This window comes from Megascapheus bottae, chromosome 6 (assembly GCF_031878675.1).
Source record: "Megascapheus bottae isolate mThoBot1 chromosome 6, mThoBot2.hap1, whole genome shotgun sequence".
In the NCBI taxonomy this organism is placed as follows: Eukaryota; Metazoa; Chordata; class Mammalia; order Rodentia; family Geomyidae; genus Megascapheus; species Megascapheus bottae.
In genome coordinates, this window is record NC_143514.1 from 70,654,887 (window position 1) to 70,682,741 (window position 27,855).

Below are 27,855 nucleotides of genomic sequence, written 5' to 3' on the forward strand. Positions count from 1 at the left end.
AGTCCCTCGCCCCCTCCCAACACTGGACAAGTGGTCACTCAAGGTGAGGCTTGTGGGTCTCTCTGCTTGTTCCAGGTTCAGAACCTGCACAACATTGTCTCTTTCCCCCTGGACAGTCTGGTGAAGGCCCAGCTGAGGGATGGGCGGCAGGTGAGTTTCTGTGTGGGGGTGGGGAGAGGGGCTTCTCCTGGTAGAGGCCACAGGGGAGGTTGAGCTGGGCTGAGGACCAGCCAAGTGAGGAGTGGTTCTGGGATACGCAGGGGCCCGGTGCCCCTGTCTTCTGTGTGTCTAGGGCCGATGTGGAGTTCCTCTGTCATATCCACCAGCTGGGGGTTCTTGGGTGCTTCCCCAGCTTGTAAGTGCATGGGAAGAGGAAGAGATGAGCTGTTGTCATTGTTGTTTATACAGCTAGAATGTGGCAGGGACCCTCAGTTCCTGGCTCCCCTGCTAGGACTTGTCTAGCAGCACCAGCTGAGGCAGAGTAGGGCTGGAGGGAGGCGGGAACCTCCCTGGCAATCTGCCCCAGAAAGCCCAGGGGAGGACTGCCCTCCCACTGAGGGTTCCCTCCCCACCCTGGCTGAGCACCATCCTGAGAACCACCCAAACCTGATGGGCAGCTTTTGCTTGGTGGAAACGTAGTTGTTCAGAGGGTGTGAGCAGTCTGCCAGCCCAGACCAGCCAGACTACAGATCGCCTAAGTCTTAGTGACTTGCTGTGTGACCTTGGGAAGATTTCTCAACCCTTCTGTGGAGGTGCCCTTCCTGATAAGAGTCCATGTCATAGCCCAGCACTGGAGGCTTACTCCTGTAATCCTAGCTACTAAGGAGGCTGAGATCTGAAGAGCTCAGTTCAAAGCCAGTCCAGGCAGAAAAGTTCCCTTAAAAGACACTCTCATCTCCAACTCAAAAACCGAAAGTGGAACTATGGCTCAAAGTAGTAGAGTGCTATCCTTGAACAAAAGAGTTCCCCACAACTAACACACACACACACACACACACACACACACAATTGATGTCATGTAAGCAGGAGATAAAATGATGGGATACAGTTAGGGGTCTAGCTTGACCTTTACTATCTTTACTATCTTCAAGGCCCATTTCTAGCTTCTGCCCAATAAGACCCAGGGCAGAGGCTGGAGACCCTCAGGCCTACCTACTACGCTGGGCTGATGCTTGACAGTTCTGGGGAGAAGATGGGGTGGAGAGGGGCTGAGCCTTGGGAAGTGGGGTATGTGGCTGTGTTTAGAGAGGCGAGTTGGCAGTCAGGGGTGGGGCCAGGGCTGGTTGAAAAACAGCTGGAGTGGCAGAGGAATGTAGGTGGCAATGTCCTGTTTCTACAGAGTACAAGCTTCCTGGTTGGCAAATTGCTCTTTTCTGGTGGGGTAGACCAGCCATGGGGCTTGCACTCAGGGTCGGGGAGCTGTCCATTCACTTTTTCAGTCAAGGCTGATGCGCTCCACTGAGTCACAGCTCTACTTCCACCATTTTGGTGGTAAATTGGAGATGAGAGTCTCACAGACTTTCCTGTCTGGTCTGGCTTTGAATAATGATTCTCAGCTCTCAGCCTCCTGAGTACCTAGGATTAGAGGCTAGAACCACTGGTGCCTGGCTCAAATTGCTCTTCTTTTTTAAAAAAAAATTACAGGATTCCAAAAAGCAACTGGAGAAGGCATGGAAAGACTACGAGGCTAAAGTGTAAGTGCCTGGGCTGGGTGGTTTGGCCAGGAGAACAGCGCCTGCTTGGCAGCTGAGGGCCAGATAGCAGGTCTGGCTACACTCCCACCTGTATCCCCCAGAGGCACAGGGCATCTGGCTCCCTGGAGTGCTTACCAAGATGATTTAAATCCAAGCCTGGCCAAGTTCCGTGAGCAGAGTCATGATAGCCACCCAAGGAGAGACAACCACCCTCAGAAGGGATTTTGAGGTGCTACCCTCAGTAGCCCACCAGCTTGGGGGTGCCCATGTGTGCAGGTGGAGGAGAGTTTCCATTTACAGAACCCCTCCATAAACCACCATTGGATTTCATGATCACTCAGCCCTGTGACCATGAACTGGTGACGTAGGAAGCATTGGATGTTCAGAGAGGTTCAGTCATTTGCCAGGGCCACATGGCTAGGTGGCCAGAGAGCAGGCCACAAGCTCCTAGTTATCTTCCACTCACCATCTGTATCTATATAAACTTTTAGTTTATAGATAGGTAAGAAAGGAAAGGAAGGTGTATCCCACTGCAGGAGCACCCCAAAAATGGATCCAGGCCTGGAGAACCTTGCCATCTGTTCATCCTGTACTGTTATCTTCTGATTGATTGAGATTGGGTTCCTTACTGGGGCACCAACTGCCAGAGCACCAGAAGAAATGAATGACTTGGCCTTAGTCTTCCTTTTGCACTCCCCCATGTTCAGTATTCTAAGCACATTGCATGTATGCATGAGGACATTACTGTTTGAACTTTTCCAAGCCTGTTTGTCCAGAAAGGCCTTTGTTCCACCTTGGTTACTGATTAATATCTCTCCCATATCCTACCAGCTTCCCTGACCCAAAATGTTCCAAGAAGAGAGGCTGGGAGTTTGGCCTTGTGGTAGAGTGCTTTCCTAGTATGCATGAAGACCTGGATTTTATTCCTCTGTACCATATACATAGAAAAAGCTGGAAGTGGTACTATGGCTCAAGTGGTAGAGCTCTAGCCTTGAGAAAGTCCAAGGACAGTGATCAGGCCCTGAGCTCAAGCCCAGGACTGGCCAAAAAAAAAAAAAAGTATTCCAAGAAGAGACTTCTTGACCTCTGTTTGGGGGCCTTACTAAGCCCCTATTTCAGTTTTTTAAATTAATTAATTAATTAATTAATCCTTCTTTGTAATGGCTAGGATGTAGCTCATGTGGTAGAGTACCTGCCTAACAAGTGTGAGGCCCTGAGTTCAAACCTGAGTACTTCCCCACCCACCAATTTTTTTTTTTTTTTTTGCCAATCCTGCGGCTTGGACTCAGAACCTGGGTGCCATCCCTGAGTCTAGCACTTGAGCCACAGCACCACTTCTGGCTTTGTCTAAGTAGTTTATTGGAGATGAGTCTTAACGGACTTTTCTGCTTGGGCTGTCTTCAAACCATGATCCTCAGATCTCAGCCTCCTGAGCAGCTAGAATTACAGGCATGCAGCTACACGAATTATTATTCTTTGTAAATGTTTTTTTCTTGGCCAAAGCAGTATATGTATATGTTTGTTGTACGTAATTTAGAAGACGCGGAATAATAAAAGAAAAAATTCACCGGGCATGGTAGTATACATCTATAGCTACTCATAGACTGAAGAAGAAGGATTTTTGTGTGTAGGGGGGTCATGAGGCTTGACCCAGCCAGGGCGCTGTCCCTGATCTCTTCAGCTCAAGGCTACCACCCTATCGTTGAGCCAAACCTCACTTTCCGTTTTTCTAGAGGTTAATTGGAGATAAGACTTTCAGGTCCTTTTGTGCCCAGGCAGTGTGAGAACAGAAGAAGGATTTCTTTTCTTTTCTTTTCTTTTTTTGGTGGGGGACAGTCATGGGGCTTGAACTCTGGGCCTGGGAGCTGTCCTTGAGCCTTTTAGCTCAAGCCTGAGCATTGTCCCTGAGGTCTGCAGCTCAAAGCTGCTGCCCTACCCCTGGAGCCAAGCCCTACTTCCCATTTTCTAGTGATTAATTGGAGGTACGAGTTTCAAGGTCTTAGGTGGGGAGTTTGGTCTAGTGGTAGAGTACTTACCTAGCGTGCATGAAGACCCGGGTTCAACTCCTCGGTACCATATACATAGAAAAAAAAGCCAGAAGTGGTGCTGAAGCTCAAGTGGTAGAGCTCTAGCCTTGAGAAAGTCCAAGGACAGTGCTCAAGCCCTGAACCCAAGCCCAGGACTGGCAAAAAAAAAAAAAGTCTCAAGGTATTTAGTGCTCAGACTGGCTTGATCCTCAGATCTCAGTCTCCTGAGTAGCTAGGAATTACAGGGGTGAGCCACTGCCTGGCCTGTAAAGAGGATTTCTTGAACCTAGAAGTTTGACACCAGCCAGGCAACAGAGTAGACCTTGTCCCTCTCTTCCTCCCTCTCTCCAATAAAAGATGTTTAATCATTCTTAGAGGAAGATTAGGATCATGTGGAATGCATCTATTATGTTTTCACTTGAAAAAAATTTTAATGAGGTATTTAGGAAACAAGGCAAAGTGAGGAGAAACTAGAAAAAGGGAGCACTGGGCACGGTAGCTCACGCCTGTAATCCTAGCTACTCAGGAGGCCAAGATGTGAGGATCAAGGTTCAAAGCCAGCCCAGGCACTAAAGTCTATGAGACTCTTATCTCCAATTAACCACTAGGAAACTGGGAGTGGCGCTGTGACTCAAGAGGTAGAGCCTTGAGCCAAAGAGCTCAGGAACAATGCCCAGGCCCAGAGTCCAAGCCCCACCACCAACAAAAGAAAAAAAAGGGAGGGGGGGGGCAAAATCCTTAATTTCTAAACCTAAGAAGGGATACATATTTCCATTTAAGTATCTACATTCAATACACTGTACTCATAAAACTGAGACCAAAATAATCATACTGTTTTGTCATCTGCTGTTTTCTTTCTTTTTTTAAAAAAATGCATTATGAAGCCAGGCATGGGAGTGCTTGCCTGTGCTCTTAGCATTGGGAAGCTGAGGCCAGAGAATGGAAAGTCCAAGTCCTCTCTCCCGGAGTCTCCAGCTGTGGGTCTGGTGATGGAGGGCATGGGTGCTGAGCAGCACCCCAGGAGGATGAGTTATCCTGCCTGTGATGGGTTATGGCTGTCTGCTTGCTCAGGAGGCATAGGCCCAGGTGGTAGAGAGGCAGTCCTCATCTTTATAATTTGCTATGGGACTTCGTGACCTCTTTCTTTCTGCGTTACCTTGACCAAGCCCTTGGCCTTTAAGTACCTTGTCACCAAATAGAAATTTTAATCTCTACCTGTAGACCTTCCCCAAGTAGGACTGCTTTTATTAGCTTGCTTTATTACTAGCTTGTCAGCCCTGGACTGTGATCATCCTATCTCACCTTCAAAGAAGTAGTAGGTGGTATTATAGGCATGTTCTGTCATGCCCAACTGCTTTTACTAGCTTTCTGTATCCAGTTATCCTGTAAGATTTCATTTAGAGAAAAGATTCTACTTAGTTAGCTACAGTATCGGGGAGGGGGACAGTACTGCTAAGAAAGACATCCTGACTCTGTGAAAAGGCCATGTTTAATTGCAAGGATTCATGGTCAGATGTTTCCCCATCTGGAAAGAAAAGCCAGGAATACCCAGCAGGGTCAGTGTAGAAAGAAGGAAGCATAGACAAATAAGACTCTATCCCCAGACTTCAGCATAGATACATCTGGGTTCATTCCTGACCTTTCTACTTAACAGCTGTGTGACTTGGACAAGAACTTACTGCCACTGCCTCAGGCCCCCTCATAGCAACTGGGGCAATGAGTCTTGTTTGCGGGGTTACCAGCTCTGTGGGTGAAGGGTCTAACCACACCTGATACAAAATTAGTCTTTAAAAACAGCATTTAGGAGTTGGATGAGGCGGCTCACGCCTGTAATCCTAGCTACTCAGGATCGTGGTTCAAAGCCATCCTGGGCACTAAAAGACCGTGAGACTCTTATCTCCAATTAACCACTACAGAAGTGGCACTGTGGCTCAAAGTGTAGGGTGGTAGCCTTGAGTTGAAATGCCTAGGATTAAGCTTTTTTCTAAGCTTTAGGTAGAATGCTCTGCAGGCTCAGAGCGTTTTTCTCAGTTCTGGGGCCTGAACTCAGGATCTGGGCACTGTCCCTGAGCTTCTCTGTGTTCAAAGCTAGCGCTCTACCTCTTGAGTCATAGTGCCACTTCTGGCTTTTTCTGTGTATGTGGTACTGAGGAATGGCACTTAGGGCTTTATGCATGCTAGGCAAGCACTCTACCGCTAAGCCACACTCCCAGCCCTAATTGCTTTTTTTGTTGTTGGTGGTGGTCGGCCTGGGTGCTGTCCCTGAGCATTTCAGCTCAAGGCTTCCACCCTACACTTTGAGCAGTTCTTGAGCAGCTAGGTGTGAGACATATATAATAGCTTCATAAACTGCTTTTGTTAAAAAGCACTGACTCCTTCCTTGAATCATCTAAGAGCCAGAGAAAGACTTGACCTCCCTACCCAGGCTAAGGGGCCATCTCTACCACAGGGCCTTTTGTGACCACCCTTCCCTCCTCCCAAACAAGACCTTTTACTTTCCCTGACACCTCTATGTGGACACAATTATTCTAGCACTGTCTCACTGCCATTATTATTGCGTATTTCTCTTCTTGCCTTTCTATCCATCTATCCAATTAGAGGCCTCAAGCGCTACCTCCCTACTTACAGACTGAGGTCTCAAGAGTACCAAGTCAGAAAACAGATGGGAAGAGCTTAGCTTGGTGCCTGGCACAAAGCAAGTATTAGCTGCTATTATTTCTATTTTTTTTTCTATTTTTTGCCAGTCCTGGGGCTTGAACTCAGGGCCTGGGCTCTGTCCCTGACAGAGCTAGCTCAAGGCTAGCTCTCTACCACTTGAGCCACAGCGCCACTTCTGGCTTGTTCTGTGTATGTGGTACCGAGGAATGGAAGCCAGGGCTTTAAGTATGCTAGGCGAGCACTCTACCACTAAGCCACATTCCCAGCCCAGAGTGAAAGTGCTTTGTGGTCATCTAACCCACATAGTCCTAAGCCCACAACCAGCTAAGCAGCACTGGCTATCCCATGTCCCCACAGCCCATCCACCTCCTGACATAAATACCTCCAGACCTTTCTCTATTGCTCTTGGGCTCTTGGGTGAGAGATCATAAATCTGTTTTTTGGGTTGTTTGTTTTTGTTTTTTTTTGACTTGAATTGTAGGCCTGGGCGTTGTCAGCTCAAGGCTACCACCCTACCCCTGAGCCACAGCCCCACTTCCGGTTTTCTAGTGGTCAATTGAAGATGTGTCTCAGACTTTGGTGCCCAGGCTGCCTTTGAACTGCAATCCTTAGATCTCAGCCTTCTGAGTAGCTAGGATTACAGGTGTGAGCCACCACACCTGGCTAGAGATCATCAATTTTAACATGGCCTGAGCGGGCCCTGTGGGGTAGGGTTCCTCACTGCCCTCACCCCGTCCACCACCCCTGTCTTTTCGTGGATCTCTGCACCCTCCTGCCTCTGGACATTACAAGGTCCAGTCCTCCTGGCCCCTGGCCAGCCATCAACCATTTCCTCCAAGCTAATGACTTTCTCAGGTTTCCTATCCAACATAGATACCACTTTCTACCATAAACCCGCATTCCCACTCCACTCCACTGTCTGTGCTATGGATTAACTCATGTCTCCCCTCCTTCCTCACTACCCTCGGGCCTCCCCAAGTCTGCTTTGTCCTGTCTTATTGCCTGCCCAGCACAGTGGCTGGCACAGGAAGGGCTCCGTCCCCCATCCTCACATGCCCATGGCAGGAATGGTGGTCAAAGAAGGGCTGGCCAGGGTTTTTCAGGCCTCTGTTTCTTATGGCCTAGGGCCAGGCTGGAGAAGGAACGGGATCGGGCCCGGGTGCCGGGAGGAGTCCCTGGGGAGGTGGCCCAGGACACACAGCGAGAGCGACGTGTCTTCCAGTTGCACATGTGTGAGGTACAGGGTGCCCAGGCAAGGGTGGGATGGCAGGTGTTGCTACTTACCTCCGTACACCCCTGGAGGACCCAGGCCTGCCCCCCTCCCCCCACACCTTCATGGCCTGTAGTAGGTTACCGAGGTCAGTCACTGTCAAGATTAGCTTGGGGTGGAGCCCCCGGCCCATGTCCCTAGCATCTCACTTGGGCTCACAGCCCACCCCTCCCCCTTCTCCCCTCCCCCCTTCAGTACCTGCTCAAAGCTGGGGAGAGTCAAATGAAGCAAGGTCCTGACTTTCTTCAGAGCCTCATCAAGTTCTTCCACGCCCAGCACAAGTAGGTATTTCCCCTTCCCCACCCCTAACCCCAACCTGTAAGGTCTCCAGAGGCCTGCAAGTCACCAGCCACCCTCACAGCTCCTCGGTGTCATGGCCACCATGGTTCAGGCACTGCTGACCTTAAACCTAACCGCACTCTGTCCCCCAGCACTCCCGTGATCAGGTGCCGTCATGCCCATTTTACAGATGAGAAAAATGGAGGCCAGTGTACCAGGTCACATAGCTAGTAGGTGGGCTCTGAACCCAGAGAGCCTGGTCTGTGCCTGCCTGCTTTTGATCATCAGGCTCCACACTCGTGGGTGGGTCTCCCATACCTCTGGCTTCATCTGCATTTTATCCATCTTTGAACCTTTGTTTGGCTTCTGGTAGCTTTTTCCAAGATGGCTGGAAGGCAGCTCAGAGCCTCTACCCCTTCATTGAGAAGCTGGCGGCCTCAGTCCATACAGTAAGTTGGGCCTTACTTTGGGGCGTGTGCCCAGGCCACTGTTCTCTGTGAGTGGGGAGGGGCTGGCTCTCACAGCGGTGGAAGGCGCTGCCCTCCTGCACGGGGTCAGGACTCCACCCCTGGCCATGGGGTCCCATCCTGTGTCCCGTAGCTGCGACAGACCCAGGAGGAAGAGCTACACAAACTGACCCAACTCCGGGACTCCCTCCGAAGGACACTGCAGCTGGAGAGCAGAGAGGTCAGGCCCTGGGTCATCCCAGATGGAGGGAATGCCCTCCCGAGGGTCACCACGGAAGGAGGGGAGGAAGGAACCCGGGCAGCACTGGCTCTTCCCTCCTGAGGTCTCCTTTGCTTGTCTGAGGTCAGGAGCATCCGAGCAGGAAGAACTCCGGGGGCTACAGTATCCACCAACACCAAGGCAACAAGCAGTTTGGGACAGAGAAGGTGGGATTCCTGTACAAGAAAAGTGATGGGTAAGTGCCTCAGAGAACTCAGGCAACTGCTCAAAACACACTGTTAAGTCAAGTGCCAGTAGCTTACACCTGTAATCCTAGCTACACAGGAGGCTGAGACCTGAGAATCATAGTTCAAAGCCAACCCAGGCAGGAAACCTGTGAGACTCTTATCTTTAATTAACCACCAGAACACTAGAAGTGATGTTGTGACTCAAAGTGCTAGTCTTGAGCAAGAGAGCTCAGAGACAGTGCCCAGGCCCCGAGTTCACGCCCCACAACTGACCAAAAAACAAAAACAAAACCAACAAAAAACCACAGCCAGGAGCTGATGGAGCTGGGAAAGCGCTTGGCAGATGTATTGCTGTGTGATAATCTGACCTTAAGGCTCCAGGCCCCTCCACTCTGAAGGCAAAATTGTCAAAAGACTATCTTATTAACTTGAAGAACATGAGCTAAGACTTTCTAAGTCCTCACTCTTAACCTTTACAATACACTGAATATGCCTGGAAATAATATATTGACTCTTGCTGCTCCCTGGTATTAAGAAAGACAAATAGAGCCTGTAATCCTAGCTGAGATCTGAGGGTCACAATTCAAAGCCAGCCCAGGAAGGAAAGACTGTGAAACCATTTTCTTTTCCCCCAGTCCTGGGGCTTGGACTCAGGGCCTGAGCTCAGTCCTTGGACTTTCTCAAGGCTAGAGCTCTACCACTTGAGGCACAGCATCACTTCTGGCTTTTTCTATATATGTAGTACTGAGGAATCAAACTCAAGTCTTTGTGCATGCTAGGCAAGCACTCTACCATTAGGCCAAACTCCTGGCCCCTGTGAGACTCTTATCTCCATTAAAACTGCCAAAAAAGGCAAAAGTAGAGCTGTGGCTCAAGTAGGAGATAGCATTGTGTAAAAAGCTTAGGGACAGCTCCAAGGCCCTGAGTTCAAACCCCAGGACTGGCATTAAAAAAAAAATAAAGAAGAAGAGGATGAGAGCCAAATGCTAGCGGCTCACACCTGTAATTCTAGCTACTCAGGAGACTGAGATCTGAGGATCATGGTTCAAAGCCAGCTCAGGCAGAAAAGTTTGTGAGACTCTTAGCTCCAGTTAATCATTAAGGAGCCAGAAGTGAGATTATGGCCCAAGGGGTAGAGTGCCAGCCTTGAGTGAAAAAGCTTAAGGGAGAGTACCTAGGCCTTGGTTCAAGGAACACATGCGCACACACACACACACACACACACACACACACACACACACACACTCACACTCACACACTCACACTCACACTCTCACACGCATGCTTGTGAGAAATACCAAGGCTCTTGTGGACTAGATTCATAGTTATGTATGCTTTGTAATCAGGTTTTTATCAGAGAAAAGCAGTTGAAGAAAAAACAATTTAGCTCTCCTAGGAGAAGTACTAAATAGCTTCCTAGTGCTTATAAGCACTAAATCATGAGTTTGTTGACTTTTCCTTTCAGGATCTTGATATTTATATTACTTAGCCATAATTCTCTTGTGGTTAACAGCCTGCTTCTCCTCTCTGAGTAGGAGCTCCCTCAGGTAGTGAACAGTGTCTCCTCCCTCAGGCTAGGATCTCTCTGGAGAGGACCCAAAGTCATACTGTCCCTTTACAGAAAGGATTTCCAGGGACTGGGAGTTTGGCCTAGTGGTAGAGTGCTCACCTAGCATGCACGAAGACCTGGGTTCAATTCCTCGGTACCACATACATAGAAAAAAGCTGGAAGTGGTGCTGAGGCTCAAGTGGTAGAGCTCTAGCCTTGAGAAAGTCCAAGGACAGGGTTCATGCCCTGAGCTCAAGCCCAGGACTGGCGAAAAAAAAAAGAAAGAAAGAAAAAGAAAGGATTTCCAGAGTGTGGGTTGTTTCTGCAGCTCACTGAAAGATTCTTGAACACAGCACTGTGTGTTCCATTAGAAGGGAACCTCAGAGAATGATGGATATAGGGTCCTGGGAAGGGAAGAGATATAACAATGTAGTTAGAAGCCACAGAGGTGGGTCTAGAACTCTACTCGATATATGGAAACCAAGTGTGAGCCACCATCTTTCTTGTTTTGGGCCTTAGGATTCGAAGAGTCTGGCAGAAAAGGAAGTGCGGAGTCAAGTATGGATGCCTGACCATGTCACATAGCACGGTGAGGCTTCACCTGGAGTTCAAGCAGACAAGTGCCATGTCCTCCCTCCAAGATGGGTCCTAGACCTGACCCAGATGCTGGGGAAGCTTGTGGGAAGGAAGAAGGGATCTGAGGGCCCAACAACCTGGTCAATGCACCACATCCTTGGGGTGATGGGGAGGGAGACATAAACTGGAATGAGATTTAACAGATTGGGAAAGATGCCTCAAGAGTGCAGGGATTGGGGCCTGGAATTTGGCCTAGTGGTAAAGTACTTGCCTAGCATACCAGCAGCCCTGGGTTCCATTCCTCGGTACCACATACACAGAAAAGCTGGAACTGATGCTGTGGCTTATGTGGTAGGAGTGCTAGCCTTGAGAATGTTCAAGGACAGTGCCCAGGCCCTGAGTTCAGGCCCTAGGACTGGCAAAAAAAATTCAAGGACTGGAAGGTAACATACTCATCTTTCACCCCCAACTTCTCACAGATCAACCGGCCCCCAGTGAAGCTAACTCTGTTGACATGCCAAGTGAGGCCAAACCCTGATGAGAAAAAGTGCTTCGACCTGGTGACCCGTGAGTGGCCCTGCTCTGTCCCCACTCTTCCCAGGGCCTCTATAAGATCCCTGTCCACTCCTGTCAGGCTTCAGCTGGGCCTCTGTGTCCAGTTCCACATAGTAGGTCTAGGACTCTGGACTCTTTCTCTGGCTTTGCATTATAATGCACCATTGTCCTTGAGTGACAGTCATAGAAAGCCTATCTAAATGGCTTTGAGTATTCTGCTTTTGAAATTTTTGTTGTTGTTGGGAGGGAGGAGAAAGTCTGAGGCCTGAATTCCAGGCCTTACACTCTTTTTTTTTTTTTTTTTTTTGCCAGTCCTGGGGCTTGAATTCAGGGCCTGGGCATTGTCCTTGAGCTTTCTCAAGGCTATGACTCTACCATGTGAGCCACAACACCACATCCTGCTTTTTCTGTACATGGGGTACCTGGGAATCGGATGTAGGGCTTTGTGCGTGCCAGGCAAGCATCCTACCATGAAGGGCACACTACTGACCCAGCCTTGCACTCTTGCATGACTTTTTTGCTTATGCTTCATGCTCTAACCTTTGAGCCATGCCTCCAAACCACCTTTTTCCTTAATTAATTGGAGATAGGAGTCTCATTGTCTGCTTAAGCTAGCTTTGAATCTGATCCTCAGATCTCAACCTCCTGCATAGCTAGAATTATAGGTGTGATCCACTGGCAATCCTACTTCTTTGGAACTTTTCAACTGAAACTTTTTTTTGTTCTTGAGCCCGTCATAGCACTTGAACTCAGTGCCTGGATACTGTTCCTTAGCTTTTTTGCACAAGACTGGTGTTATACCACTTGAACTACAGCTCTACTTCCAGCTTGTTTGCTGGTGAACTGCTGATAAAAGTCTCACAGTTCCTGCTTCAGCTGATTTTTAATCTCAATCTTCAGATCTCAGTCTCCTGAGTAGTTAGGGTCACAAACTTGAGCCACTGGCATCTGGTTCAACTGAAATTTTTATTTTTTTATTTTTATTTTTTGTGGGTCATGGGGCTTAAACTATGGGCCTGGTCACTGTCCCTGAGCCCTTCAGCTCAAGGCTACCACACTATCCCTGAACCACAGCCCCATTTTCCATTTTCTAGAGATTAATTGGAGATGAGTCTTGCGTTCTTTAGTGACTGGGCTGGCTTTGAACCATGATCCTCAGATCTCAGCATTCTGAGTAGCTAGGTGGTGTAAGCCACCACACCCAGCTGAAATGTTTTTTTAGTGTACATTAATTCTATAAATGCCTTTCATTGTGAGATTTACATGCATGCATATCATATACTCTTATCCAATTTATCTAAAGGCTTGTGGAGCCTTTGTGCCAGGCTTTTGGGGAGGTGGGTGCAGATTAAGAAGGACTCATAATGGTCTTGTCCCCAGGGAGGGGTATGCAGGATGACTCAGGGGTGGGAGATGAGGATGTGTCCAGCTAAGAGAGAGAGATCCATAGATAGACTCCTGTGGAGGCCTACTGTTAGGGGGAAACAGGAATGGCTGCTTGGAAAGCATTTGAGTTAAGCCTTAAAGTATCTGGAGAATGCAATTTTTGGTGCCTTCCACAAAAGGCATGGAAGCAGGTACATCTGGCCAGTGTGACTAGAATGGAGGGTTCATGTAGAAGAAGAAGCTGGGCCTGGGAATATTTCTTCCAAGTTTGAACCTTATTGCAAGCCAGGACCTTGGGGCAGGGTAGCACTGTGATTCGAGCTGTAGGCACAGTGGTTTTGAGGCTGGCACAGGCTGGGTGAAGGAGAGATGTAAGAAGCAGCCACTGCTGCTTCTGGATGCTGTCACCACTCTGGCTTGAGAGGGCCTAGCCTTTAGGAGAGGAAAGCTCTACCTGGACCCAGCTGTTTGGGTAGGGGATCCCTGCGCCAGACACACCTACAGGACCTGAAGACCTGATGCCCTCTTTTCACTGACAGACAACCGGACATACCACTTCCAGGCAGAGGATGAGCACGAGTGTGAGGCGTGAGTGTCCCCGTGGTACTGTGCATGGGCAGGGAGCCTGGGCCACGTCCAGCCTCCAGTCGCCACGGTGGTGCTCTGTCTGTTGCAGGTGGGTATCTGTGCTGCAGAACAGCAAGGATGAGGCTTTGAGTAATGCCTTCCTGGAGGAGCCCAGCGTTGGCCCGGGGTCCTATGGGGGCTCTGGGCTGGATGGGGAGCCCCCGGACCTGACGAAGCTGCTCATTGCGGAGGTGAAGAGCAAGCCTGGGAATGGCCAGTGTTGCGACTGTCAGGCTCCAGGTCTGCAGTGGGCGGGTCCAGGAGGAAGGGGCGTGGGAAAGGGGACCAGCAAGCCCAGGCTCCAGCTGTGCTTCTCCCCAGACCCCACCTGGCTCAGTACCAACCTGGGCGTGCTCACTTGTATCCACTGCTCTGGAGTCCACCGCGAGCTGGGCGTGCGCTTCTCCCGCATACAGTCTCTCTCCTTGGACTTGCTGTGCCCCACCGAGTTGCTGGTGAGGGCGGGGCGAGGTAGAGTGGGGCGGGGCGTTGGTGGCTGGCCTTGACTGATCTGGGCGCGGCTGGGGAAAGGGGGTTCGTGCTGAGCTGGATACCAGGATACCTGGCATGGTCAGAAGCTGGGAGGTTGGGCCCAGATAGGCTGGGCAGCTGAAGGACCTGGCTTGGGGAGGCTGGGTCTTTCCAGGAACATTGTCCTAACACCGTTATATTCACAAATAAACACTCCCCGACCCCAGCTGGCTTTGAACATAGGAAACATGCACTTCAATGAGGTCATGGAGGCCCAGCTGCCTTCCCACGGTGGACCTAAGCCCTCGGCTGAGAGTGACATGTAAGCAAATTTGGTCTCCCTGCCTGGTTGTCACAGAAAACCCTGAAATTAGAAGTCTGGGGAGAAGGGATCCTCGGGGTCTCCAGGACTTGGTTCTGGGGAACAGGATGCCTGTGCCTCCCGGAAAATCAAGGGTCTCTAGGGGAAGCAGCCCTTCTTCTGAGGAGCTGTGGTTGTCTTGGTAGGAGTGCCCGCCGAGACTACATTGTGGCCAAGTATGTGGAACACAGGTTTGCCCGCCGGTCCACCCCTGAGCCCCAGAGACTCTGGACAGCTATCTGCAACAGGGACCTCCTGTCAGTGTTGGATGCCTTTGCCAATAGGCAGGACTTCGGACAGCCAGTGCCAGGGCCTGATGGCCAGGTAAGAATCCTCTGCTGGGACCACTTATAATTCATACTCCCCAGGCCTACTCCAGGGCTGCCGCCACTCCTCTGTCCCCCACTTCTGTGCCATGGGGCCAAGTTTCACCCACCAGAGAGAAAGACAGGAAAGAGAACAACTCTGGCCAAACAGACTGGGCCAGTGCCCTGGCTGTGTCTTTTCCTGTCTGTGATCCAGTGTAGTTACAGAACTTCTCTGAGACCCATTTTCTCACCTGTAGAATGGGTTAATAATACCGTCAGAAATAGGGAAGGGTAGGTCCAGTCAGAGCAGAGAAGGCCACTGCATTGGCTGTCCCAGTGTCTCCATGCGAACAGGGAGAAAGGATGTCAGAGACTTGGAAAGATCAAGTCAACAGGAGTTGCCAATTGATTGGGATTAAAAATTACAGGTCACAGGCTAGAAATAACTCTGTGGTAGAACATGGTATGCTTAGCACGAGTGAGACCCCGGTTTAATCCCTAGTACCAAAAAAGAAACAGCAAGCTGGCTTTGAGCTCTGTGTGGAATCCGATGGGCTGGGGACTGTCTAGTGAGCCTAAGAGGCCTCCCTGGGAGGCAGAGCCAGAACTAGTTTGAGGACACCTTTCCCCAGGGCAGAGGAGGAACCATTAAAGGAAACTTTCAGAACACAAGGCTCTGGGGGCTAGGAGTTCGGCCTAGTGGTAGAATGCTTGGCTAGCACGCACCTGGGTTCAATTCCTCGGTACCACATACATAGAAAAAGTTGGAAGCAGTGCTGTGACTCAAGTGGTAGGGTTCTAGCCTTGAGAAAATCCAAGGACAAACTGACAAAACAAAAACAAAAACAAAAAACACAAGGGTCTGGCCTTTGGATCCAGAGGTGTTGGGTAAGAAAGTTCAAGAAGACAGCACTGAGGCTGGGCATGGTGGCTCACCCCTGTAATCCTAGCTACTCAGGAGGCTGAGATCTAAGGATCGAGGTTCAAAGCCAGCCTGGGCACTAAAGTCCGTGAGACTCTTATCTCCAATTAATCAGTAGAAAACCAGAAGTGGTGCTGTGGCTCAGGGGTAGGGCAGCAGCCTTGAGCTGAAGAGCTCAGGGACAACACCAGAACCAAAGTTCCAGCCCCATGACCGACTGAACAACAACAAAAAAAGACAACATTGAATTGGGGACGGATGGAGAAGGGAAACTCAGGTGCGGATGTTATATTCAGGCGCCTGAACTTGCCCTGCACTTGGCTGTCAGAGTCGCCAACCAGACATCCCTGCCCATCGTGGACTTCATCATCCAGAATGGGTAAGGGTCTGGCTGCCACCTATCCCCTGGGCCTCCTCCCCTCCTCCCTCCCCTCCCCCTCCCTACCTATCTGTTCTTCCTCTATTTCTTGAACCCACCCACTCACTCCAGCGGCCACCCAGATGCCAAGGCCACAGATGGGAACACTGCCCTGCACTGCGCTGCCCTCCATGGCCAGCCCGACTGCCTCAAGCTACTGCTGAAGGGGAGAGTTCCAGTTGGGACAGGTGCGGCCCCATTCTGACTGCCCTATGGTTCAGAGAACACCAGAAGCAAGTATGTTCTTCCCAGGCAGATTTGGGTTCTAATCCAGGTCAGCTCTGGACCTCTGGGAACCGAAGGAATTTTTTGTGATTGATTTGTGATTGATGAAACCTCAGTTTCATCATCGGTAAAACTGGCCTTAGTAAGCTACCACAAGGGTAAATAAAATAACTTCTTTGAAGGTGCCAAGCACACATTAGTGCAGTCTGATAACAGTGATTAGCATAGTGTTGTTTAACAGATGTCAAGTGATCTCATTTGTCACTGAATTCATCTCCCAGACAGCCTGGCCAGGTAGTTCCCAAGTAACATGCTCATTTTATAGATGAGACAGTGGAGCCCCGAAAAGGTACAAAACTTGCCCAAAGTCACACAGACAAGAGGTAAGAGATAGGATTCAAACCCAGACCTTCTGATTCAGAATTCATCTTCGCCCCTAAGCTCCACTGTCTCCTTGACCCTGACTATGACCCCTGAACTTGCTCCCTCACAGTGAATGAAGCAGGAGAGACAGCTCTGGACATAGCCAGGAAGAAACAGCACAAGGAGTGTGAGGAGCTGGTGAGTGAATGGAAGCTGCCTCCTGCCCCTTCTCTCTCCCTACTGGGCCCCTGACCCTGTCAACTGCCAAGTGTTTGTTTTGGGCAGCTGGAGCAGGCACAGGAGGGGACCCTGGCCTTCCCTCTGCACGTGGACTACCCGTGGGGACTTGCCACAGAGCCTGGCTCTGACAGCGAGGAGGATGAGGAGGAAAAGGTGTGCCCAGCCCCCTGCCCCTACAGATGACAGAAGGAAAGAGCCTGGTTGGGCATGTGGTGGGGAGGGGCAGGCTCAGCTGGGAAACCAGGCTCTCCTCCTCCCACAGCGCTGTCCTCTGAGGCCCCCAGCCCACACCTGCAGGGCTACTGGGAAGATGGACATCAGCAACAAGATCTATGAGACCATCAGCAGCCTAGAACCAGCTGCCCCTCAGAGCCAGAACGAGGACAGCCCCCCACCCTTGCCCGTCAAAATCTCTTCCAGGACCATGGTCCCAGGACATGTGGGACATGGAGGTGGAGGTAGAGGTGGCTGTCCAGAAAAGATACTCAAGCAAGATGTTCACTGAGGGGCTTCTGTGCAGAAAGCTAAGATGAGGGGTATACAGGGAGTCCAGACCATCCTCACAGTTTTCCCTCAGGGAAAGTGGGCATTCTCTCCTGAGGGTAAAGGCACAGAGCTGCTAAGTAACATGCCTAAGCTGCCACAACTAACAAGCACCAGCCATGGGATTCGAACCCCATATTCTTCAGTGCTTCACTTATACAAGAGAGCCAGAGTTCATGAAGTACCCAGAGTCCGGGGTCCTATGGCACAGTCTCATGAGGAGACAAATACAGGGATGCAGTTAATGGTCAACAAAGCTGCCTGGGCTATAGACCCACAATCCCTGAAGAACGGGATCAGACTGGCTGCGGCTCTGACTCTACAGGGCACAGAGCTTGGCGGTCCTTAATAATGATTTTGTTGGATGGACAGTACAGGCATGGTCTGGGAGGCCTGGGACAGGAGATGCAGGTCTTGTTGGGAGTGGGGTGGTTGTTTTAGGAGGGCTTCTAGGGGAAGTGGTACCTGAAGGAATGGGCAGGAAGTAGCTAGGATTACAGGTGTGAGCCATCAGGGAGCTGCTCCCAGTCATGTAGGAAATGAAGAAAACAGATTGTATCTTCTGGTTCCAGATCGGTGTGACATCCCCAGCCTGGGTTCAGAGCCCTCTGAGGCCTCTGAGAGTCAGGACAGTCCAGCATCCTCCTCTTCCAGCCTCACAAGCCCTGTGGAACCTGGAGGACCCAACCAAGCTCTGCCTGGCCCAGAGGGCCTCCAGGAATCACCGGGCACCTCCCAGGCTGCCCTGGCCTCTGGGGCCACCCCTGCTGAGGTGCATCTCTCCATCAGGTTCAGGTTTGTGAGGGCCCTGCTGGGCAACCTGCCCTCTCTGCACATTCATTTTGTGAGCTCAGTGAGGTCTTCAGTCTGTCCCAAATTCCAACCCAGGATCCAGCTCCCCAGCCCTCTTTATTTACAAACCCTGTCTGCCTTTGGGGAGAACGGGACTTAGAGCTATTCTAGAGCCCTCTGAGGGTTGGTTGCAGGTCTCTGGGGCCTGTGGTAGACCCAGATTAAGGGGTTTGTGGAACCCACAAAGCTCCATCCTTGCTTTTTTTTTTTTTTTGCCAGTCCTGGGCTTGAGCTCAGGGCCTGAGCACTGTTCTTGGACTTTCTCAAGGCTAGAGCTCTACCACTTGAGCCTCAGCACCACTCCTGGCTTTTGTCTATGTGTGTGGTACAGAGGAATCACACCCAGGCCTTCGTGCATGCTAGGCAAGCACTACCACTAGGCCAAACTCCGGGCCCCCATCCTTGCATTTTACTTGAGTCTTTTCTTCCTACTCTTAGGGGCTCCGGGCACCAGGATGACATCAGCCTTTTCCTGCCTGCCAGCTCAGAAAGCACCCGTTCCTATCGGCGGGGTGGCCGGAGCCTGGAAGACTGTCCCTCTGCCCAGCAACCTCTTCTCAGAAAGAATATTTCGGTAGGAGCTCTAGGACTGTGATTAGAGGGGCAGTGACAGGTGTCTGAGAGGCAGCATTGGTTGAGAACAAGTATAGAGTGAGTGGGGAGGAGACCCCTCCCCAAGATTGGGGGACATGTAGCCACCATTGGGCAGTTCCTGCCTGGTTGCCCCTGCTCCTTCCTGCTTTGAAGCAGTGTGAAGCAGTAAGAGCCAGGCCCTGAGTGATAAGAAAGTGACAAGGCCCAGGCTGTCTGTGCCCCAGAGGAAGATGGGCGAAGCTGTGTCTGCCCAGCCAGCCACTGAGAGAAGGAACCATCTGCTGCCATAGACCTGTACAGGAGACTCCTGTGCAGATCCTAGGCACAGAGGGATGTGTCAGGGCTGGGCAAGCACTGTCATGCCCTGTCTAGCTTCTCCATGCTGAGAGATTACATATGCCATAACACTGTCTCCACTAATGACACATAGCTAGTTATACCTGTGAGTGGATTAGGAGGGAGCTGTGAAGAAGCAGCAGCCTCTATTCCTGGTCCCTGGAATTCCTCAGGAGTACCGTTGGTTGTCTGTATTGGGAAGGGATGGCAGGAGCAAGAACTGAGTTTCTGGGGAGACAGAGGGCTGGGGATATGGCTCCATGGTAGAGCGCTTGCCTAAAATGAGCAAGGTCCTACGTTTTAGTCCTATCATGGCAAATCCAGGGACACAAATTTATGTCCACACCCTCGTTTCCTTGTTGTCCTGGAGACCAAGATCCATGCCTGGGGCAGTCAGGGAACCTTGTGCAAGTGACTTTGCTCCCATAAGCCTCACTTTCCTTATTTGCAAAATGGGAATAATTTAATCCACTCATCACGGCACTGTCATGGAAGTGAGCCCCACACCTGCTTAGAAAATGGAAGCTTCATTCTTCTCCCTCTAGGCTGGCTTCACTGAAGGAGGCAGCTCCAAGACTGGGGTTCTCACGCCAAGTTCCCTACAACTTTTTCAAGATTGACTCTTTGCTGACCCCCTGCATGATCTCTGCTGGACCCCAACATTCAGAGCTGGGGCTTGAGCCCACATGACTAACATGGGAGTTGAGACATCCATCCCCTTGGGTCTCACTCCCTCTGTCCCTTGTGTCTTTGTGGTTTTCCTGGCGTGTACCATGCCCTGCCAAAGACACAGGCCCTTCCATGTTGGGGACAATGGTAGTTCTTTTCCTCTATCTCATTATGCCCAGGGCCAGGCAGCCCTAGGGCTGGATCTTAGCATGTCTGCAGCTAGACCCAGCTGCAGAGCCCCCAGCCCCTCATAGACCTAGACTGTGTTTCTCATACAGCAATAGGGCTGACCGTCCACCAGCTACTTGCTGATCACAGGCTGTACCAGTCCAGGGGCTGTTTTCTGGGCTATTTGTCTGGTGTTCCTTTACTGAATTCCAGCTTTCTGTGTAGCCCTGGACTAGGATCCTGGGACCAAGCTGCTCTCAGAACACTGACTTGAGAATGGGCAGGGCCAGGATCTGAGGGTGGCTCTGAGCTGTGGAATCTGTAATCTGTGGGGCAGGACCTCCAGTCAGCTGGCTTCCTGACTGATCCCTGCACTTGTGTGCAGCCCATTTTTATTCTAGTGGACCAGTGCTTGTGTCCTGGACAGCAAGTGATGCTCTGAAGGCATACAGCCTTCTTGGGCTCTGTACCAGGAAGTAGAACACAGCTCACCCAAGTTGACCTCACTCCTTGATTTAGCAGTATGGGAAGAAACGGTCTGGGTTGATGGATCTTATTTCTTTCTCTTGGTCAGCTGAGGAGCTGGGGGCAATGAGGGACTGACAAAAGAGGGTTATAGGGCTGAGACTTGAAGGTGCTGCTTCAAGGGGCTGGCAGTTCAATCACGGCCCAGCCCCAATCATAGATGATCCTGAGTCATCACCAACTACCACCATCTCGACTTTGTCGCCACTTGGTGCTGAGTTCCACAGAAATGGGCCTGGCAAAGCACGAGAGACTCGAGGGGGCTGGAAGCCAGCACCTCAGTCTGGCAAGAAGCTGGGCTATTTACTCAGGGTGCTGGACTCTGTGGTCCCACACCACAGTCTGAGCCCCAGAGTCTACCTTCATCTCAGACCTGTTCCTTCCCTTAACTCTAATAAAAAGATTTGTGGGATTTCCTTTTATGTGATCTGAACAGTAATAGGAAAGGATGTTTGGGGCTTGGAATTCTTTCCCTGGACATGGCAAGGCACACAGCCCAATGTGGAGAAGTGGCTTCAGGACAGCTTGCTCAGGGGACTGTTGACACACCAGAATTTTCATTGTTCCCAACTGGAGGGTGCTCCTGCTAAGCACTGTGTGTGGCTGGGGGTGGGGTGAGGTTGTGGGGATATGTGCGCAGGTGCCCTGGGCCCCACGCTCTCACTTGGCTTTCTCAATCACTGCTAGTGTTCTACCACTTGAGCCATGCTCCATTTTTTGGCTTTTTATTGGTTAATTGGAGTCTTGAGGATTTGTCTGCCCAGGCTGGCTTCGAAGCTCCTGAGTATCTTAGATTTTAGTTGTGGGCCCCAGCAGCGCAGCACCTGGCTTGATCAGTTTTGTATTACTGTAACAGACTACTAGAGGTACTTTCTAAGTAAAGAAGTTGGGGTGGCTCAGAATTCTGCTGGCTACAGAGTGTCCAAACAGATATGGTGCTGGCTGGCATCCCTGTCTGTCATAACATGGCCCCCAAAAGGAAAGGTGACCAAGCTTATGGGATGGCTTCACTTATAGCAGTACCCTTGCAGTAGAGCTGCCACGGGACCTCCGCGATTGAATTTCTACCCAGCATTGTCACACTGGGAACCAAGCTCACCGCCCACGAACTTTGGTAGACATACTCATTATCCATCAATCCACAGGTCATCCCTTGATAGTGATTGATCCAATCCAGAATGTTAACCGTGCTGAGCCGGAGAAACTCTAGTTTGGAGAGAATTGTTGGACAGGGGTTAGAGATAGATTAAGGGTCCATTACAGCCTCTGCCACAGTCCATGTTGATCATCCCTGAGACAGAGTTTAAGGGGCCAGTAGGTTATCTGTGAGGCAATCCCAGGAAGCCTAGCAAAGGGCTAGAGAAAGGGAACAAGGGGCCCGGAGTGTAGCCTAATGGTAGAGTGCTCCCCTACCATGCACAAAGCCCTAGGTTGAATTCCTCAGTATCACATACTCAACAACAGAAGTGATGCTGTGGCTCAAGTGGCAAAACACTAGCCTTGAGCAAAAAGTGCCAAAGGACAGTGCTCAGGCCCTGAGTTCAAGCCCCAGGACTGGCAAAAAAAAAGGGGGGGGAGGGACAAAAGGCCAAAAAGCAACCAAGATGCTGAGTATATGCCTGTATTCCTAGCACTCAGGAGGATCTGGGGTTTGAGATCAACCTAGACTTTATCTTGAAAAACCAAACCAAATAAAAACAATAGAGTATGTGTTAGTAAGAGGTGACCACTGTGGGTGGACAGAGAACAGTTTTGTTTAAGTTGAACATGACTAAGTTGTCCCATTGAGAATAAAGAAATGAGGTACTTGCCACCAACTCTGGTCTATTTGGGGGCAGAAACTCTGTCTTCCCTAAAGCTCAGAGTGGTGTGGAAGCTGTCAGCTGTGTGTCACGAGTTGCCAGGTGTCCACCAAGGCAGTCAGATAAGCAGATGGAATATGGTGTTGAATACAATCCAGAATTCAAGGGGGTGGGTATTACACTCATTCTGGGCTTCAGTCTTCTACTTGTACAATGAAAAAGTTGGACTTGATTTTATTTGTGAGGCAATCCTGAAATCCTAGCTCTGGTTATGAAGTAGGAACCTGATAGAAGTCTAAGGAAAATTCATCTCTCTCTCCCTCCCCCCACCCCCCACTGCACTGGGGATCTAAACCCAGGGCTTTGGGCATAGGAAGCCAGCTCTGTAGCACTGGAAGCACACCCCCAGCCTTTTGCTTTTAGATGTTCAGATAAGGTCTCACACCTTTGCCTGAGCCACCCTTAGACCACAGTCCTCCCAAGTAGCTGGGACCACCGTTGCGGCTCACCACACCAAGTTTTGTTTTATTCTATTTAGGCACTTTGAATTCTGGATCCTGAAGTTGCTAGCCAAGCACCCCACCATTTGAGCCACACTCCAGCCTGTCAAGATTATTTTTGCTCAGACTAGCCTCTTTACCACATTCTCCTCCAGTCTTTGCCTCCCAAGCAGCCGAGATTTCAGGGGCGTACCACCAGTCGGGGCTTTTGTTTTAAGACAAGCAACCCAAAGTAACTATAGATAGCTGTCCCTTCAAACCTAGGTGGCCAAGATACCCGCCCACAATCCCAGACCAAGAAAGTCCTGACTAAGCAAGTATGTGGAGATGCCCAGCCTCCCTCTGGCTACCTCTGTCCTGTGACCACACCCATTTCCCCCTTCCTCCAATGCCGAGAGGGCAAACGCCTTCCTTCCCTAAGCTTTACACTCAGCTCCTGAAGGGATGCTGGCATTGTTTCTTTCTGGATGCTGGGGGTTAGAACTGCCTGGCACACAGGAGGTGCTCAATAAATATGAGTGCATGAACGGATGCTCTTCTTCCACTTGGATGCTTCCTTTCCTTTCCCACCTCCTCTTGCCCACTCTGCCTATCAGCTGAGCAAACTTCCTCTCTCACATGTGTTTTTAAAGTGCCCTCACTGGTGGTGCACACCTGTAATCCTAGCTATTCAGGAGGCTGAGATCTGAGGATCCTGGTTCAAAGCCAGCCTGGGCAGAAAAGTACAATACTCTTTATTTCAAAAACGAAACCCAAGTGGTGATAGGGCTGTGAGTGGTACAGAGGTAGCCTTGAGCAATAAAACTCAGGGACTGCCCAGGCCCTGAGTTTAAGCTCCATAACTGACAAAATGGGGTCCTCTTCTTTCCCTCTCCCAATTGTGATAAATACAATTCTGGATCATATCTCTATTTAAGGTTTCCCTCTCCACCTTACTGGGATGGGGTTTCTCTCACTAATTGTTTAGATATATATTGAGATACACGTTATGATGGATGAATGAAAACATTTACCATTCTCCCTGACACACACACACCAGCAGCAGCAGCAGCAATGGAAGACCTGGAGGCTGACTGACTCAAACTGTTTTCCAGAAAGTCTGCAGATGTCACTGATTACCCCAGGCCACAACTCTCCACCCTGTAGGCCATTTCCCCCTCCTCGTGGTGGGGGTTCCTCAGCTCCCTCTCCAAACAAAGCCATTTTCTGCCCACTCAAAGGGAAGGGAGTTGGGCCTGCGGGAGACACTTGAAGGAAAGCACACAGCTGGGGGAGGTAGACACAGCTGTTCCCTTCCCTCCACCCAGCATTACCCACCCAAACCTAAGCTAGGGGCCGAGGCTGCCCCCCCACCCCCCGACCCTGAGTGAATACAGATGCCCAGGTGCGTCCGGTGAGTAGCCTTCCACGTTCCTCGTGGCCCTGCACTTAAAAGCTTCCTCGAAGCGTTAACACTTCGCAAGGAAGAGAACCTGAGCAAATGGAGCCCCGTCCTGGTATCCCGCGCGGGGCGGCGAGGCGCACGCGCGCACGTGTGAGTCGACGTGGGCGCCGCAGGGACGGAGCGCACCGAGCCGGATCCTCCCGCTGCGAGCGCGGCGGCGCTGAAACTTCGGAGCCCAGAAGTTTCCGCAGCATCGGGGGCTCCTGGGGCGTCCTCCACCACCTCTTCGTGGCTCCTTTACCTCCGCGCTGGCCTAAGAGCACGATCCCCTCCCGTCGGCCCCGCACTCCTGGGAGGCGGCCCGGTGCTCCTCCGGGGACGCGTCGGGCCGGCGCGGGTAAACTTTGTCCGGCGAGTCCTTGAGGTCTATATTTAGTGAGCGCCGCCCCTCCCCCGCCCCGGGCTGCAGGACCGTGGGGGGAGGGGACGGGACGGGAGGGCGCCCCGCCTCCTCCGGGCGAGTGCGCGCGGGTGTGTGTGTGTGTGTGTGTGTGTGTGTGTGTGTCCGTGGGTACTGCGGTTGGGGCTCGTGCTGGTTGCGCGCTTGCTGCCCTGAGGCCCCGTGGTCGCCTGTGCCCCTCGCCCCGCCGGGCGTCGCAGGCCAACATGGGCCAGGAAGACGAACTTCTGAAGATCGCCAAAAAGCTGGAGAAGATGGTGGCGAGGAAGAACACGGTGAGGCTGCGGGGTCCGGGCTGCAGCCCCCCGCCCTTGCTCCGGAAGGCACCGTGCAGCCTCCCCCCCGAGGCGGGGGGCACGACGCCCCCCCCCCTCGCCGGGGACACTGGCTAGGCACCTGGACGGGCGTGTGCGTGGCCGCGGGCGCCGCGGGCTTGCGCGGCCCCCGGAGGCGCCGAGTGTGAACTCTGCCTTCTGGGGGTTCAAGCTTCGCTTCTGGGCAGCCTGGACGGGGGCCCGATGGGGAGACTTGATCTCGGGGAAGGACTTAAAAGTCCCGAGACTCGTCGCGTGCGCATAACCCGGGGATGGCAGAGGACTAGAAAGGCAAATTGTGGGTGTCCCGAGGAGCAAGAATTTGGGGCTGAGAATCCACGCGGGGCCCTTGCCACCCGCCCAGGAGTGGACCTGCAGGAGCCAAGCGAAGGGGCGCGGGACCCCGCGGCTCCGCTGGGGTGCCAGGAGCAATTCTGTTTTGCAACTTTCTCCTTGGCGGTGGGGTGGGGCCGGGCGGGCGGAGGCGAACAGGTGCGCGGCGGGGAAATGGTGGGAGAGGTCAGGCTGCGGGGGAGGTGCGCCCTGGGGAGTTGAGGGCAGACGGGGCGCCCAGCCTGGGGGTCCCGCGGCTGGCAGGCCCAGATGGAAAGTTAATGTTTGATTCTCCTGTGATCTTTGCCTCAGGCTGGAGGCAGCCTGGTGACCTGGCCAGAGCAAAGCTGGGCTTCGCGTCCTTTGAGCTCTCTCTGAGCAAAAAGAGGACCCCTGTGGGGAGAGTGTCACCTCCGACCACTTCTGCCCTGGCCCAGAGCAGGTGCATCGCTAGATGCTGCTTCAGGACCGGGACCAGCATTGCTGGTGCATTCCACAGCCCTAAGAACTTTGAGAGGCTGAGACACTAAGAAAGTGACCAAGACCTGGGGTGGGGTGGCTGGAACCCTGCAGTGCAGAATCCAGTAAGGAGATGGCTTTTGTTCTTCTTCCAGGAGGAGATTCCCCACCTGGGGGGGAAGGGGTCTCTGCTGGCCTTGGGGAGTAAGGTCCTAGGAGTCGTTTGTAAAGCTCTTAGCAGGACCTGGGCAGGTGCCTGGTAAAACCTGGTGAATGCTACTTGGGGAGGTGTCAGGAAAGCCTTCAGTGTGCTACAGCTTCTTCCCTTGATCTCTCGGCCTCCTCTGCTGTGTTCCAGGCTTTTCTTGCAGTAAAACGGAGCATCAAGTCAGAAGAGGGAAGGGAGGCCCTTTCCTCACTTGCTGAGGGCAAAGCCCAGCCAGATGTCCTCAGTTTAATTCTGTTTTAACCCAGCCCCTCACTGGGTGGAACCAGGAGTGAAATTCTGGGCCTCCAAATGGAAGGAATTGGAAATGGAAAGCTCAGAAGGCTGGGGAAAGACCATGGGGGTTGGGGAAGGAGGAAGGGACCAGCCTTGGCCTCTCCTCACTACTTTTGTCTTTGGCCTCCTTTCCCTCTTCTGTGAAATGGGAAGAAGCAGCAGGGGCTCTTGGGGACGGGACTCTTGGAAGCGCCCACAGCCATCTTCAGGAAAGCTGCAAGTCTGGCCAAAAGGGCCCAGCAGCACAAAGCCACGTCTGCGCTCTGGCTTTGGCAGGCTCTAGGTGGGCACAGAACTCTGGGCTTCTGGCCCAGAAAGGTGGGGCCTGCTGTAGGAGTGAAAGTGGGTGCGCCCAGTGGTAGTTAGACTGTGGAGGACACGCCTCCTGTAACAAGTCAGATCCTCCACGTTGCAGCCCAGGCCAAGGGCTTATTGGTAATTCTAAGTCCCACTGCCTTAGACATCATCAGAGACTGGCAGGGGGCACAGATAAACAGCTTCCAACTGACATCCAAGCATCCACGGTCACAGCCACATGTCCACATAGAGAGCAGACATAGACACACACAGGGACAAACACACAGCTGCCACACAAGCAACTTCTAACCCAATTGCATGTGAGTGTGACATGGCTAGAGGCCTGACAAATATCTGTGGACCACCACTGATCGTCAGAGTTACAGAAAGACACCCACACAGGCACATCCAACACAGCTACACTCAGGCATTCAGAGCAGTCAAACTGATACATTCAGACATCACCCCACAAATAGACACGGATGGGCCTCAGTCTGTATACACATAGCTCCACACGTGGACAAGACGTTACCCAGAGAGACAGCTAGCAACCTTGACATACTACTTTTGGCTTTTTTCTATGTATGTGGTACCCAGGAATCGAACCCGTGTCTTTGTGCATGATAGGCAAGCACTCTACCACTAGGCCAAACTCTGGGCCCTCCACTTCTTATTTTCTAGAGGTTAATTGGAGATAAGGGTCTCAGATCCTTTTGTGCCTGGACTGGCTTTGAACCTTGATCCTCAGATCTCAGCCTTCTAAAAGTAGCTAGGATTACAGGCATGAGCCACCATGCCCTGCGGCCCTGCAAAACACACTTTTTGAACCCAGCCACGACCCAAGGTCATGGTGGTTGTTCTGAGCTATCACCTGGTAGTGAGCTGGAACTGGGTTAACAATGACTGTTGAGGTTTCTGCAATTTTGCAAGTTATTTGTCAAAGCCATTATGACAAGTATGCAATGAGAAATGTCAGTGCCTTCAGGTTGGTGATAGCATGTTGGTAGTTTGAAGGTGGCTACAGGAAAATTTACACCAGAGAAACTGGCAAACAGTATCTGGGCACCAGTACCTGAAGGCCAGGACACTATCACTTAACTTTTTATTTTTTGTCAATTGTGGGGCTTGAACTGCGGGCCTGGGTACCATCTCTGAGCTCTTTCACTCAAGGCTAGTGCTCTTACTACTTTAAGCCACAGTTTTACTTCCCATTTTCTGGTGGTTAATTGGAGATAAGTCACAGACTTTCCTGCCTGGGTTGGCTCAGAACTATA

General features: G+C 51.5%; 2 protein-coding genes across 3 annotated transcripts in view; both read left to right on the top strand.

Moving 5' to 3' along the window:
- The window catches only part of Asap3 (ArfGAP with SH3 domain, ankyrin repeat and PH domain 3), a 45,138-nt gene extending 24,212 nt beyond the window's left edge, over positions 1-20,926 (top strand). The window contains exons 4-25 of the mRNA XM_090335581.1: positions 76-150; positions 1,645-1,694; positions 7,505-7,616; positions 7,845-7,930; positions 8,302-8,377; positions 8,529-8,615; positions 8,744-8,850; positions 10,911-10,980; positions 11,447-11,534; positions 13,448-13,496; positions 13,585-13,775; positions 13,857-13,990; positions 14,234-14,328; positions 14,514-14,691; positions 15,894-15,976; positions 16,088-16,203; positions 16,734-16,801; positions 16,889-16,996; positions 17,106-17,301; positions 17,959-18,181; positions 18,677-18,812; positions 19,714-20,926. Coding sequence (XP_090191707.1) covers positions 76-150; positions 1,645-1,694; positions 7,505-7,616; positions 7,845-7,930; positions 8,302-8,377; positions 8,529-8,615; positions 8,744-8,850; positions 10,911-10,980; positions 11,447-11,534; positions 13,448-13,496; positions 13,585-13,775; positions 13,857-13,990; positions 14,234-14,328; positions 14,514-14,691; positions 15,894-15,976; positions 16,088-16,203; positions 16,734-16,801; positions 16,889-16,996; positions 17,106-17,301; positions 17,959-18,181; positions 18,677-18,812; positions 19,714-19,788 — 2,403 coding nt within the window. The 3' untranslated portion in view covers positions 19,789-20,926. The remainder of the gene's footprint in view (positions 1-75; positions 151-1,644; positions 1,695-7,504; positions 7,617-7,844; positions 7,931-8,301; positions 8,378-8,528; positions 8,616-8,743; positions 8,851-10,910; positions 10,981-11,446; positions 11,535-13,447; positions 13,497-13,584; positions 13,776-13,856; positions 13,991-14,233; positions 14,329-14,513; positions 14,692-15,893; positions 15,977-16,087; positions 16,204-16,733; positions 16,802-16,888; positions 16,997-17,105; positions 17,302-17,958; positions 18,182-18,676; positions 18,813-19,713) is intronic.
- Positions 20,927-24,758: 3,832 nt separating this feature from the next.
- Tcea3 (transcription elongation factor A3) overlaps positions 24,759-27,855 on the top strand; it is a 29,188-nt gene continuing 26,091 nt past the window's right edge. For both annotated transcript variants that reach the window (XM_090335585.1, XM_090335586.1), the window contains exon 1: positions 24,759-24,951. In XM_090335585.1, coding sequence (XP_090191711.1) covers positions 24,883-24,951 — 69 coding nt within the window. In that variant the 5' untranslated portion in view covers positions 24,759-24,882. The remainder of the gene's footprint in view (positions 24,952-27,855) is intronic.